General features: G+C 28.5%; 1 protein-coding gene across 1 annotated transcript; it reads right to left on the bottom strand.

Annotated features, from left to right (window-relative positions):
• Positions 1-2,364: 2,364 nt before the first annotated feature.
• On the bottom strand, positions 2,365-13,635 carry LOC145829318 (villin-1-like). Its single transcript, XM_082937083.1, has 19 exons — positions 13,545-13,635; positions 13,185-13,259; positions 13,047-13,122; positions 12,196-12,316; positions 11,284-11,503; positions 10,346-10,450; positions 10,027-10,127; positions 8,779-8,857; positions 8,575-8,673; positions 7,821-7,974; positions 7,286-7,386; positions 6,920-7,057; positions 6,656-6,814; positions 6,463-6,569; positions 6,213-6,344; positions 5,694-5,925; positions 3,744-3,935; positions 3,263-3,493; positions 2,365-2,565 (listed from the first exon to the last, which is right to left on the bottom strand). The coding sequence occupies exons 1-19, from the start codon at positions 13,617-13,619 to the stop codon at positions 2,452-2,454; spliced, it is 2,511 nt and encodes an 836-aa protein (XP_082793209.1). The 5' UTR covers positions 13,620-13,635; the 3' UTR covers positions 2,365-2,451.
• Between the last annotated feature and the right edge of the window lie 1,469 nt (positions 13,636-15,104).

Here is a 15,104-nt window from a genome sequence, read left to right as displayed (position 1 = left end):
GAAATTTTGAAAACCTGGAGAAAACTTGCCAAGACATTTGGCAACCCTATCTGTTTTTCCGTTGAAATCGGTGTTACTGAAAGTGAACATAAGTGTACATTAGTTTGAACTAATTAGTTATGATTGTGAGACTAAAATATTCTAGAATAGTTTCAATGATTTAATTATAAATTACTAAAAAATTTAAAATCTAGGTACTAAGTTTTGTACGCACAGTAAATTGAGTTGCTACTGGTTAATGAATGGTCAGCATATTAAAAAAAATTAAAACAGATCAATGGCTGAGTTAAAGCATTAGTCATCAAATTGTAGTCTTAGGTAAATACTAACACTAGTTATCAAAAACATTTAATTATTTCATTTGAATTCAACTACAAAACAATAACTGAGTGTTCTTTTGTTATTAAAATTATTAGTATAAGGTTTAAGTAAACGCATCATGCACTTTCAGGCCAAACAACAGTTCAGAAGGGATTTGAACAGCGTGTTGAACATTTCCAAAACTAGCGCAAAAACCTTCAACAAGTGCAAATCTCAAATTTCTTCCCAAAAGTTGTGAGTTGAGCTGATCAAAAATGTAACACAATACGATTGTTGTTAGCCTGTTGTTGTGTTTATTATAAAATTCAACTGCACGTTCTGCGAATAATAAAATTTCCGTAAAAATAATGAAAATCTTAGTTACTATTATTAACTATTAATAGTCCAAAAAAATGTTTTAAAATTTGTTTACTTTTTGTAACATTATATTGCTACACTTGAGTATCTATGTATGGTAGTTTTCCTAATTAAAAATAATATAAATTTTGTTTCGTTTAGTGTGTTGAAAAGCTTTTTTTAAAGTTCTAGTGGATTAATTGTTAAGTAATTTTTGACATAAATAATTTTAATTAAACAATATTCTTCTTTTTAACCCAATATAACTTATTCAATCATAAGTTAAAAGCTCAAATTATTAAATTACTGCAGTCTTATATATCAAATTTTTTATTTTTTTGAAAAATCTGTAAAAACAATTATATTTTACATTTTGTACAGTTTATTTCACACTGTTTTATAATAAATTTTGCAATAAAAAAAACTATATCATTTAATAAGGTGCTTTGATGAAATACAATTTTTACTGCACATGAAGGTCTTAATTCTGTTTCAACAACCAATAAATATAATACGGTAATATTATGAACAATTCTTTGTTAATATAAAGCTTTAACTTCTAAATAGATACAAAGGAGGTTTAAACACCCTTAAAAATCCACGAAGAAAAGCAGCAATTAAAAAAATTGAAATAACGCCCAAACAAAATACTAGCCAACATAAAATCGGTGAAAATAATTTTTCAAGAGTTACTTCTGGGTATACAGGTTTTTTACTCAATATTTTTTAATTTATATGTTTTTTGTTATTCGTTATAAGTAACTATATACAAAAAATCAGTTTATAATTTTTTTGACTGCACTAAACTTTGTATAATTTTTTTATTCATATATTAAACTGTATATATATATCTAAGTTTTAAACAATTAAAATTCCTTATAAACATGTTTTTTTTTCAGTTTCACTCATTCAAAAATCAATACAGAACATAGGAACAGTTGTGAAGCCTGTAAAAACTTACGTCAAAAGCAAAAAAGACGACAATTAAGTTTTAAATTATTAAAATAATTCAACCGATATAATTTTTTTTAGGTTTGAAATCAAATAAAGCTAGCAATATGTGACTTTTTTATTTGAGCTTCTCTGCTGTTTATTTTGTTTCATTTTTACGATAATAATAAAAGTTTTAATGTTTTATTTACAATTTGAATGCTTTGTTTACAATTTGAAAGCCATTAATGACGATTTTTATTAATGTTTAACTTATTGCCGGTATTGAACATTTACAGTACCTTGAACCTATTGCAAAATTACTTTTTATAAAGAATTTTTTACAACAATTTTTGAAAAAAATTTGCTGTAAAAAGTACTTGTGATTTATACAGCTATTTGCATGATTATGTGAAAACACTTCTTACTTTCGTACTGGTTTTGATTAATTACTAAACAAATATAGTGTTCTCAAGGTCGTTAAGTGGCCTTTCTTAAATATTTAAACTAGCTTAGCTTTTAAATCACAACACAAAATATCACTTTCCCAGTTTTTTTTCAACGATACACATAAGTAAAATTTGAAAGTACGAGCTTTTTTTGGAATGAACGCTTAATGCACAAAAAATAAGAAAGATTGCAGTTACTAAATAGACAGTTTACGAAACCATATCTCAAAACAAAAAAGTATTAGAAAAACGGATAGTAAATTCATTAATAAGAAAACATACTTTAAATAAACATGAGCGAGAAATTATTTTTTTTTTTAACTTTTTCAACTCATCAATTACAAAGAAGAAAATCTTTATCTACTTGTCACAATCCACAAACTGTAGCTTAAAGTAAACAAGATGTTAGTTAGCATTAGAAAAGTTTGTGCTTCTTCCTAAGTACGTCTTGTCTCCACTTGGGTATGTTCGTGAAAGCGTCTTTGTCCATACCGAACAGTTCCTCGAAATCTTCGTCAGTCAGATAAGCCTGGAGTTAGATAATTGAAAAAGTTAAACTCATGTAAATATGTTTAGTTTACTATACTTTTGTGTCTCGAGTCTTATACACCTATTGCTGTAGAATTAAAAACACGATATTAAAAGTGCTTTAAAAGTATATTAAGATCTGTAAAAAAAAATAAGAAGAAAGGTTTCCATATAATAAAATATATATTGTAAATGAAAGTATGACTTGTATGTTAGTTTGAAGCATAATTAAATTTTCTTGTAACTTATTGTTTTAAACCAAGCAAAAAAATATAAAAGTAATTCGAAATAGTTTGTTTTATGTTGTTATTAAAAATAGTTTTAATATTAAGTTACGAAAAATTTAACTGCGAGCTAAAGAAGTGTTTGTTTATATTTTGTTTATTACTCTTTAAATACAACAAATTCTTGCTTAGTTTAACCATAGCACTTTCAAATTTTTACCTAAATATTACTTTATTTTCAAAAAATAATAACGTTATACTATATATTAAGTCTTGTCAATTGTACCTATGTTTAATAAAATTTATTATGGTGTTTGAAAACTAATAATGATTTTTCAAACATATCATTGAACCACTAACTTCTGTGGATCTAATTTACTCAAAGGATAGTTGATTATAAAAGATTTCTAACATTGCCACCACTTTTTTTCAACAAATCTAGACATAAACGTTTTAGAACATCTCAAGTTTTACCTCTTTTCTTTGCAAATCGAGTCCTTCGGGCAATTCCGCCTCGGTCAGCTCTTCCAGCGAATAGAAATCCTTGATCGGAGCGGAGCTGGGCGCTGATTGGCTCTTTTCTTCAGCTGCTGGTTGGGGGACGCCCCCGTTCATGGTGGTTGCGGACAGTGATGCGATGACGTGCTCGAAAACGTCCTCCTTACCTCCCAACTCCTTCTTCAGCTGGTCGTACGACTTGTTTTCCTGCGTAATAGAACTATTTGGTACATTGTATGAGTTTTTCTATTATGATTTTGTAGTTTTAAGTGTTACAAGTAAAAAAAGATTTGAATAATAAATAGAATTTAATTTAGTGTAATATTTGTTTAAAGTTTTTAAACTCTTAGACCAATAGAAATTCAAGCTCTTTAAAAAATAGAGCACATGTTAGATTAATTGAAAGCTAGAAAAGAATCACAATTAAAATTCAGTTATCCCAAACAAATCAACTGACGCTCCACTTGGAAGGATCCCAGGCCATGAACCACCCGGTGAAAGTTGGAGGTTCGAATCCCTGCTTCACCTTTATGATGGGGGTGTGCGGATCCCTGGAACCCGTGGGGTCCGTTCTCAGGTAGTTCACCGCAGCCAGAACCGATTCCTGCTGCTCCTGCTTGTTCGATCCCTTACCGATCCACAAGAACACCTTTTTTAAACAAAATTGATTAGATAACTTAAGTAGATTAATAAAGCAGTTTTAAGGATAATCAAAGTAATAAATATCCGAAAATACATAAAAATTTAAGTTTTGTTTGAAAATAAATTCTATTAAAGTTTTAAAAAAGTACGTTAAATTATATCATTACAAATATACTTAAGACTTTTTTGACTTTTCTTTAAAAAAAATTAAGTAAATAAAATGTTCGCAATTTTTAAAACTTAATTAATTTTAGTTATAGTTAAAATAATCTAGAATAGGACTAGCAACTTTTCATGAAAAAATACATACGAGCAATCTATAATTATGTAAACTTTAAAAGCAGCTCTATCATAAGCAAAAAAATGCAATTTATAAATTGCACACTACATTTCTAAGATTGATTTTTTTTACATTATATTTCTTTCCCTTAAAATTTTACTTTACTATAAAGCTTAAGGGCAGCAGTTTTTCGACCCTTGATTTTAAATATTAAGTTAGGTTCTTATGAAATTACTTTAAAGTGTTTAAAGACTTTTTTCAAACTACTTGTATGTATACTTAGACCACCAAAACTTTGGTTATACTCAGGAGTCGGCAGCCTTTATAAGTTGCGGGTCAATTAAAAAAAAGGTTGAGCACGCGGTCTGGAGTTATTTAAAATACAGTAGACTACCGCTTAAGTACGCAAATTGAACCCGACCAAAAAGTGCGTACTTAGCACGGGTAGTGCGTACTTTTTGACGAAATAGTATAATATGAAACTTAGTTGTTTGTTTTCTTTCTTATAACTAGCCACAAAATAATTAAGCCAAATAAACATGCTTTTAATTTTAAATAACATTTAATACATAATTCTAATCTGCAAAATTTTTTAATAGATTTTAAAATGATTAATTTTTACTATAAAAATTTTCTACATAATGAATACATGCATTTGATATAGAAAGTCAATGTAAATCAATGATATAAAAAAGAATATTAATCAATATATTCCATATTTTGTTTTGTTAGAGGAAAAGTACCGAACTATATTGTGTTTACCAAACATTTTCAAAATATCAATGTGTGTACATTAAAATTAAACTATGGCTTAACTATGTTGTATTTGCAGGTTTTTTTAACTTTATCATCTAGATTTATTTATTTATTTTATAGCATTACAGCTCAAATATCATTATTCTTTTCACTTTTCTGCAACCACTACATAAGTGTTTATTTTATTAACATTTAATAACAGGACTGTCACATCCTCAAGCCATTTAGACTACTCAGGATTACAAACCCTAGTTTAAAAGTTGTGAAAGTCACTGGCTAAATTTGATAAAAATATATATAAAATTTATAAAAAATATATAAAAATTTAAGAACTTTTTTTTGTCTTTCTAGATAAGTGCGTACTTAAGGCGGGGTGCGTACCAAAAAAAGTGCGTACTTCAGCGGTAGTCTACTGTAACTGTAATAACCAATATAAGAATATTATCTATAACAAAAAATTGATAAATTAAGCAATAATAAAGCTTTTGTAATTGTTATAGAAATTTTATTGTTTAAGCAATAATAAAGCACTTGTAATTGTTTATTTTTATCACAAACTTTATTTATTGTATTTTAAAAGTTTGTTTTTAGCTGAAAATACACGGCGAGCGTTATATCTTCTAAATTGCTAACTTGTAGGTTAATCTGCAAGAACTTTAAAACAAAAACGCATCTTATATTCTTATTAGTCTGCAAAAACAGATATCAGGAGAATAATCAACTACAAACTTCAGATCCGCTGTCAAGCAGCATGACGTCGTCCTCGTCAAGGTCCTCCTGAGTGAACTCTGCAATCTCCTCGCACCTGAAGTTGCCGCTCGCGTTGCTGCACTCGAACAACCTCACGTGGTCCTCCCCCTCTTCCTCCTGCATCCTTCCGCTGTCCGCATAAGGGGCTTTCCCTCCCAGCGTGGCCCAGAACAGGGCGGGCTCGGTCCCCTCCGACAACGTTTCGATGTCGCTGTTGAAAGATTTCGTTTTCTAAATTGTCAATTAAATTCAATCAGTTTTTGTTATATGAGCATTTTGTTACAATTCCAGTGTTTTTTTAGGGTCGCGAAATTAAACTAGTAAAAAGAGTTTTTGAAAAATCTGGCTTTAAAAATTATATCTTTTTTTTTGCTAAGGCAGCTACAACCTCAAATCAAATTGAATCAAAAAAATAACTATTGTGCTTTGAGGATATTAAGCAATTGTTTTTACGTATCCAATACAAGTCTACTAGTTTATTAATACTTTTCTAAAAACCGTTTGGAAATGACGGTGGCGAGATGCTTTGTCATTTCTCTCTCGTCGCCGCTGCACCCTTTTCCGCACCACATCCACACGTTCTTCGGCGACTTCAGCAAGAACACGTCGTTCGAGTTCAACGAAGCAGCTCTGTGATCATTTTTAATGTGGTTAAACAACTTTTGTAGATTTTTAATAACCCAGGTTGTTAATATAAATTTTTTTAATAAAAGTACTATTAGGTTTTTGAGAAAGAATAAAAACTTACGCTACTTTAACTTCGATTGCTTTGGTGTTGAGATGATCTGATCCCTTGACTTGGAAGAGCCTGATCGGAGAGTCCTCACTCTGACCTCCTTCCCTCGAAGTGCCTCCCTAAAAGAAACATTCACAGTATATTTTACGTGTATTAGTCTTTTTATAGTTAAAACTAAGTAAATTAGGTGTTAACAAGTTTTAACCTCGTAAATGATCATTTGACCCTTGAACATTGCCATGAAGTGCTTGGGTTCCTTTCCCATGACAACGCGAACTTGTACAGGGGCTCCACCGTACTTATCGTCAAGAGCAACCGTGTGGAAGGCGGAAGCCGCAATCTCATCTTGAGTCGCATGTCTTCCCTGAGTGACATTTAAAATATTTAAGAAAGATGATTTATCTGAACCAATATTTTGATAAATAGCATTTTAAAGTACAATACATATATATTTTTTGCATGATTGTACCTGCCAAAAGTAAATGATGTACTGTTTCCTTCCAGCATTTTCGTAAGTGTACAAAACAACGTAGCAGTCTCCACCGTAGAACTGTCCGTAGGCCTTCTTATTCACTGGAACGAGCTCACTGCCCTCAATTCTCCAAATCTGATTTTCAATAGTTGACTATAACTTGTCATTAAAAATTACTTAATCTATATTTTCATCCAGCCATCAATAACTTTTACTTTATCAAAACTAGTTTTATTTTGTAAAAAAAAAATTGCAGATTTATTCATTTTTTACTTCTTAGTACTATACTAAAATTTTTAGCAAAATCGTGCAGGTTATAAGTTGATATAGGTAACTTCTAAAGAAGTAACTATGACGTCATACCTCAACGTCACCGCTGCCGTCATCGACCATCCTGTGTTGTGCTGCTAGTTGCGGTTCCGCATGCATGCTGGTTGCATCGAATTTCACGTGTTTCACCTTAGCTGTTTGTTTGTAAATAAAGTAAAAAATTAATAAATTGTTTTTAGTGTTTTTTGAAGTGATAATTATGTCTTTAAAGTTTTTAAAGCTTCTAAGTTTCTTTAAAAACATTTATCTATTTAAATAAATACCAATATTAGTGTAGTACGTATTAATAAAATAGAGTATTTTTTTTACTATAGTTTTGAGAATTTTTCCCTCATGACTAAACAAAAGTACCCGCTTTGTAATTATCAGTTTAGTTCTAAGAATTTCGAAAATGTTTTGGGTAAAATAACATTTTGGTTGTGTGTTTACACAAAACGTATTGAACAATCGCATTCATTTTATTTGCTGAATCATTAGCGCACACTTTCAGCACAATGGCTGTTTGCTTGTTTTTGTACAAAAGGAAAAGTGAATTCATGTAACGAAGCTGTCAAAAACACCAGCTAACCTATTCTCCCTTTGGTGTGCACCGAACCGCGACCGACGGTTTCTCCCTTGACGCGCCAGCTCTTGAACAGCTGCTTGAACTGCATGGATTCGCTGCCGTCCGGAACCGTCTCGGCCTGAGTGTGGTGGTCATACTGTTTGGCAGCCATGTAGCCCTGAAAAAAAAATCGAAGTGTAAATTAGTGATCATTTATAGTAGGTTACTGGTTTTATTTATTTTTTTAAAGACATTTTTTGATGAAAGGTGGTAAAAAAAGGTACTTTATTTATAAAACTCGGTTTTGCGGTTTAAGTTAAAAGGTGATTAATTATTACTTCAAAACAGTTTTTCAACTATTTTTATTCCTTATCGAACCTAAGCGACTTTTCCGATTTAAGCAAACATAGGTGTGTTTCAGTACGGCATTATGACATCACATGAAGGTCGAAAAGCAAGCCAAAGTACTAATAAGGCAGTGGAACTCAGCGAAAAATATTTGGTATATTTAACGCTACAACTATTGTTTACTTTAATTACAAAGATGATGAAGTAAGAAGAATATAATTTTTTTTGCATTGTATTTAGTTTAATGACCTGTCATTGATGTATCTTTTATTTTCACCTTAGTGAATTCGACTCAATTATGTTTCTCTAAGTAAACAGTGCCAAGTTTGATTGATTTATCAACTATTTTGTTTGTTATTTGTATATTACCTTAAAATTTATTTTTGAGCTTTATTTTATAAAAAAAAATATTAAGAATTTAAAAACAAACCAAAGCTCTTGCCATGGCTCCAGATCGTTCTTCTGGAGTTGCGTGTTTTCCCTTCCAAACGTAAACTTTCGCGCCTCCCTGATCCAGGATGTAGCAATCCTAAAAAAAATGTGGTTGTAATAATAAAATACAGTGTTAATAAATAGTGGACCTTCTAATTTTGCTTTGTAAGCATAAATAAAAACTTTACTTTGTTTAACTAACGTTATGGTTGAGCAAGTCCTGCGTCAGAGGTTTCGTGGCAACTTCCTGAACGGTCAGTTGACCTGAGTCGTCTGAAACACTGTAGAATATTGTTGAGTATAAGCATATTGTATGTTTCGTAATTTTTGAATTTTAAAATCTTTTACAGTCAATCTAATATCTAGAAAGCTAAGTATATTTATTTATTTATGAATAGAAAGCATAACAAACCTAAAAGCAGCCACAAAATTTGGATTTAGTTTTAAGTTTATTTAAAGATAACTTTTATAGAGCTGTTACTTATACAATAAAAGACTTTATATTTTAATTAAAGATAATAAAAACAATTAAATATTAAAGAGAATTATTGAAAAAGATTTCATTTTTACCACTATAGATGTTTTTTGTAATCAGTTTTGCAATTTGTTATAAGATGTTTTCTATACATGATCTTTTTCAGTTCAGAATTTTTTATTAATTTTTTTAAAGTTTTGTAACTAAAAACAGTTTCGTCTTTTAATAATATGAATGGAAGAAAAGGGCTTATTAAATTTTTGTAAACTAAAAGTTATTAGATTACTGTTTTTTTTTTTCATTTTTCATTAACTAATAATGACTTAGTTCGATTTAACTTTTAAACTACAGATCAAATAATTTTATATTATTAATGGAAGGCAACAATGTATTTAAACAACTACACGCACTTTATTTAGAGATGCAGATGTATCTTTAATCGAGGTTTTTTATACATCAAGTGCTAAATTTAAATTCATAAATAAAAGTTTTGACTTAATAAAGTCCCTTATTTCAAAAATATGCCTTAAAAGAAAAAACTAAATTTTGAAAGGTGCTTTAAAAAATCATCAAAAGTATAAAAAAAAATATTTTAATGTTTTATGAATCAATCATTGTTAAATAAATAAACGTTTTTTTTATGTGGGCGTTAACTGTAAGACTGAAAATGCTTAAGAAAATGTAAATAAAAAGCTCCAATAACAAAAAGCTAAAGAGATTTTAAAAAGATGTACTTAAAACAAGCCCATGTGCAACTGTTTTTGCTAGCCTAAATTGTGTTATTACGATAAAATAGAGAAGCACAATTTTTAGATAACTTAACAAGTTTTATCTATGTATTTCATTCATGATTTCTTAAGCTATAAAAAAAAAGGATAGTTGAAATGCAAGTACGTTACAAATAAAAACTGACAAACTAAAAATAAAAACTTTAAAAACTGATTTAAAATATTTCTTTTACAAAAAAAAACTTACTGAAAAAGTTTTAGGTTGCTCAATCTGTCTCTGGATGCTTTCTCGTCAGGGACGGCGTTTGCTAAGGTCGAAGGCTTCGCTCCGAGAATTTTAACCATGCCCTAAAAATTTAATAATTACAATAAAACTTAAGTCTTGGTGCTTCTCCAAAATCATTACTTTCACTTTTCAACGCTCAAGAACAAAGTTTAAACAGGTTTCGTTTCACTTTTCGCAATCATAAATACTGTAAATGTATTTTCGATAATTCAAAGAATTCATTATTGTTTTCTTTATTTCAAAACAAAATTTTAAATTATTATTTTTTATTTCAACTGACGTCAAACGCGGCCTTCTCTCCTCTCTCATTTTCCCCGTCCACGATGTAGACCTGAGCCCTTCCCGCTCTCTCATTATCCCTGACGTCCTTGGCCATCTTCGTGCCCTAGAAACATCAAGTTTAGATACTGAACTTGAAAGTATTTTCAAAAGTTTCGAGTTAAAAAATAACTCAGTTTTGTTTATAAAAAATATTTTTGTATACATTGTAGGATAACGGTTTGTTTTGCTTTACACATCATTATGTTGTTTTAAAAACATTTTTAATAATTTTTACAGGTTATTTTATAAATAATTTTTAAGTCGGTTTCTACTAAACCTTGTTTTAAATTTTACTCAAAAAAAAAGTGCGCATTTTAGCTTTGTAATTATTAGTAATGACCATGAATTTGTTAATCATTAATTTTGCCGATGAAGTAATACAGTGCGTTTACGTTAAATGCTTATCTCACACGATTAGCTATCAATTTGCTTTCCAGAAAACATTAAAAAGAAATTAGATAATTGATAAACAACACTTGCGCTTTTAAGCAAATACACAAACAAATTTGTGCAAACATCAATACTAATTTTTAATTGTAGCTTCATTAAGGTGTAAGATACTAAAAATAATATTAAGTACTTAAATTAAAATAGTGCAGCTAATTTTATTTATATACTTTAAAGAAAACTATGTTTCGTATTAACTTTGAATTTAAAACTAAAAAAAAATATGAAAATGAAAGTTAAATTACAGTGCAAACATAACATTTATTTTATGTGTTTATTAAGAAACAGTAATAAAAGTTTTAGATTTTAAAAGTATATAAACATTTATAATAAATATCAAAAATAATTGACACGAAATACTTTAAATATTCAAAACGGTTTCATACAACACTATTTTTAATTTTTTTATTATTGACTACGATAAGCACAATGTTAAAAAAGTTCTAAAACCTTTAATCTTTCCATTCGATTGCTTTCAGGCCCGTTCCACTGGATGATGATCTTGCCCAGGTCCACGATGAAAACATCCCCGAGGTTGAAACTGCTCCACGCGAAGTCGACTTCCACGGCGGTGACATTCTTCCTCCCTTTGACGTGCAGCAGTCTCTTCACGTTGAATTGGTTCGTTTCCACGTGGTGGAATCCCGAGGCGTGACCTCCTTTCTTGTAACTATTTTTTTTCGTAATTTGTAGATCAAAAGTAATAATAATTACACTACAAATTAGTATGAGTTTGAATGTAGGCTTTTTTGTATAATATATGCTTTTTTCTATTGAAATTTTTTAAATAGTATTTTAAAAAGTTATAAATAAAAATTACAAAAAAAAATATTGCTTTTATAACAACATTATTGAAATAAAATGTATGAGTTATTAAAGTCGATGTGATGGAACTTTTATGTATTCACAAAAATATCCAAATAGGCCTAAATATCTTAATGTACTTAAGCTATACTATGCCATGCTAATTTTTCTATCCTGCATATTTTTAACTCACTTAATTACTATAATACCATACGTTTAAATCATAAAAAAATTGGAATTCTAAAAATTAAATCGCGCAGATTACTTCCTATTAGCTTTACAGTAATAGACTAGTAAAACGTGAGAAAACTTTACTTTTTCTTTATTTATGAGTCTAAAAAAATAAAAACGTCAAAAAGTTTGTCTTCGTCATGTTATAATAATACCGTAAAATTGTCTTGATTTGTTTATGTTCAAACAATATAGTTAAAATAAAGTAAAGTATAAACAATAAAATGCTTTACAAACAGTCTAAAAACTTTGTTTATGATGTTAAAGAACACGTTTTACATCTATGAACAAAAAATTTAATACAATTTTAATTACTAAACAACCAACGTTATTCCACTTTTGAAGTAGCTTTTGAAAGTTTCACTTTCGTGATGCTGGGTTTCCCTGTACTGAATCGGATCTCCACCCAGGAAATCATCGAGCTGGGTGGCAAGCATTGCAGCTGCTCCTGTGGTATTATTTAAGTATTAGTTTTAAATATTTTTTGCTTTATAACTATTTAAAAATAAGAGTATTTTGTTCAATAACAGTATAACCTCTGACTTAAAACAAACAGTTTAAGAATAAGTTTATTTAAGTTTTTTGAGCTGTTCAGCATTTTGTATTGAAATATGATGTTTGAAAACTTATACTTTTAAAATAAAGGTGCATGTTAATCAAGTTTGTAAAAACCTGACAATTGAATCTTAAATAAATTCCAAATTTCGTTTGATATTAATCATTATAAAACTAAGTTACTGATAATTAGAACTTTATTGTTAATGGTATAGTAAGGCTAGCTATAAAATGTATATAATTAAACTTAAGTTCATTTACTCTATTAAGAAAATTTAATTTTTAATTTTGGATTTAGTACGAAACTTATTATTAGTATATGAAAAGTTAAAAGTACAACTTCTGACAAATTTAATTTCCACCATTTAAATTTTTAGTTTAAAATTTATTATAACATTATATTTTTAACAAATTGAACAAGATAAAAGTTTATTTATTGTATAACTATGATTTTCCTTTTTTTTTTTTGCCAATTTAACTTTTTTTTTAATAAACGAAATGTTTTAAAGGCAAACCAATGCTACCAACTTTTTTTTTAATTTTCTATCTAAACTTTAAACACACTGTATTTTTTTCCAGTAAATAAAACAATACTATAATTTTAATAGAATATTCATACAGACCTTGCTCGTCCTGACTTGAATCATTTCCCAACCAAAAGTGAAGACGGTACGAAAATCTTGATCCCGAAGCTTTCGACTGAAATATAGTTCATAAATAAACACTACTTGTGTTTATAACAAAATATGATAGTTACTTACATGAAGCACAATGTACGCGTCTCCAATGAAAAAGTGGCCGTAGTTTTTCCCTGGAATCGGTTTCATCTCCATATCCTATATGACGTCATAATTAATAACGGCTTTTACAGACACTTTAAATGTACTTTAGAATCCATTTTTACCTACTTAAAATCACGATGAATTTTGTTTTAGTTGTAGTTATAAGAAGTAAAAAATGTAGTAGTTTAAGTTGAAAGTATTTTTAAAGTGATTTTAAAAATATATATTTGGTAGAAAAGTATAGTTAAACTGAAATCAATTAAAGAAGTAAAATAAAACACATGAAAAAATTACGATTAAAAACAGGTTAGTATTAACTTATTAAAACCAATTTCTTACTTCAATTCTCCATATTTGCATTCCAGCCTTTTTACCAGCTTTGTCAAATTCTGGGTGAAATATTCCTTCTGCCATATCTTATTAAATAAAGTCTAAGTAGGCAATAAAATTAAAAAAATAACAATTATAATTTATCACGAACAACCTATCAAAGTTGAAACTTAAAACTTAACTAAATTTTGTTTTAAACTTATTTATATATAGAGCGTTCATCTTAGAAAAACTTTTTGAATCTTGGTTCACTGTTTAAGTTCACACCTGAAAAAAACAACAAAGTACAAAAAAACAAAAAAAAGAATAGAAACTCTTTTACTTTGTTGTAAAAAAAAAACAATATATACAGTCTTTGTTTACAGTTCAAAAGTTTTTGTTCGTGTGAAATAAAAGCATTTTCACAAAGAACTTTTACTTTATAGCTCGATTTTACGTTTTTTATTGCAAATGAGCTATTAAAAGAATATAAATCCGATACTACTTTATCTTCTTTGTTTTAAAGATAATAGTACAAATAAAACACTATCGTTGTGACTACTCTTTCAAATACTATTCTAAACTGTTTTTGAAGCTATGATGTTTATCTTGTTTGAAATTATGCAAAAAAATGTTTTAATATTTTGTTTTCTACAATGATTAAGTTTGACTCTCGAAAACTTTTACTTACATTAAAAATACATTTACTTAGCTTTTTATATACTTTGCTTTCTTTAAAAGTTATAAAAGCTTTAATTTTTTATCTTCGTCTACGATCATTTTTTTAGAAAAAAGCGTTTGCATCAATTATTTATACTGCAGCGTTCTCGACAATTAAACGCCTTTATTGAACTAAAGCCATACAATTTTTTTCTCAAGGTCATAATATTTAAAGTTAAAACATCTTTTAGTTATTGTTTTTTTCTCATTCTTAAGAAAAAAATGAAAATAAAAAAGCTTTTTGCGACCCACAAAGAAGTGCTACTAAACACGCATTGAAAATAATACTTCAACTGCATTAATTTTACAATTCTACATCTCGTTAAAACTAACAATAACGCGACGTATCAGTGTTCTTTTGTTGGTCAACGTTTATTTGCTTATTGGTGCTTGTTCATTGTTTGTTGTCGCCTCCAAGTGTGTGTGCAGGTACATTGAGAATATCAATAAATTTTATTTCTATTTATAGGTTTTCTTAACTTTTGCCCAAATTGAATAGTTTGATTAGAAACTAATTTCGTTTTCTTAGTTAGAAGTAAACTATCTATGTACTAAACTACTATGAATTTCCTAAAACCAGCGGCTAAAACTATGAAAAAACAAAATTTTGATTAGAAACTTACATAATTTAAATTATTTAGACCATTTAACTATTAAATTAGTTGTTTTACTACATATTTTAAAGCAAGTTTATAAGATAAGAAGTCTAGGATAAACAGTTTTGTTTATAAATTTAAAAAACAACTTTTACACTATATACAACTCAAATTTAATTAATTCCCAATGCATAATTTTTAATATGAAATTTGTTATATTAATAAAGTACTAACTTATTGAAGTTTTTGATCTGCATATAAACTTTAATGTTTT

This window comes from Thalia democratica, chromosome 2 (genome assembly GCF_965202585.1).
Source record: "Thalia democratica chromosome 2, ktThaDemo2.hap1.1, whole genome shotgun sequence".
NCBI lineage: Eukaryota > Metazoa > Chordata > Thaliacea > Salpida > Salpidae > Thalia > Thalia democratica.
This window is presented reverse-complemented; position numbering and strand designations above follow the sequence as displayed.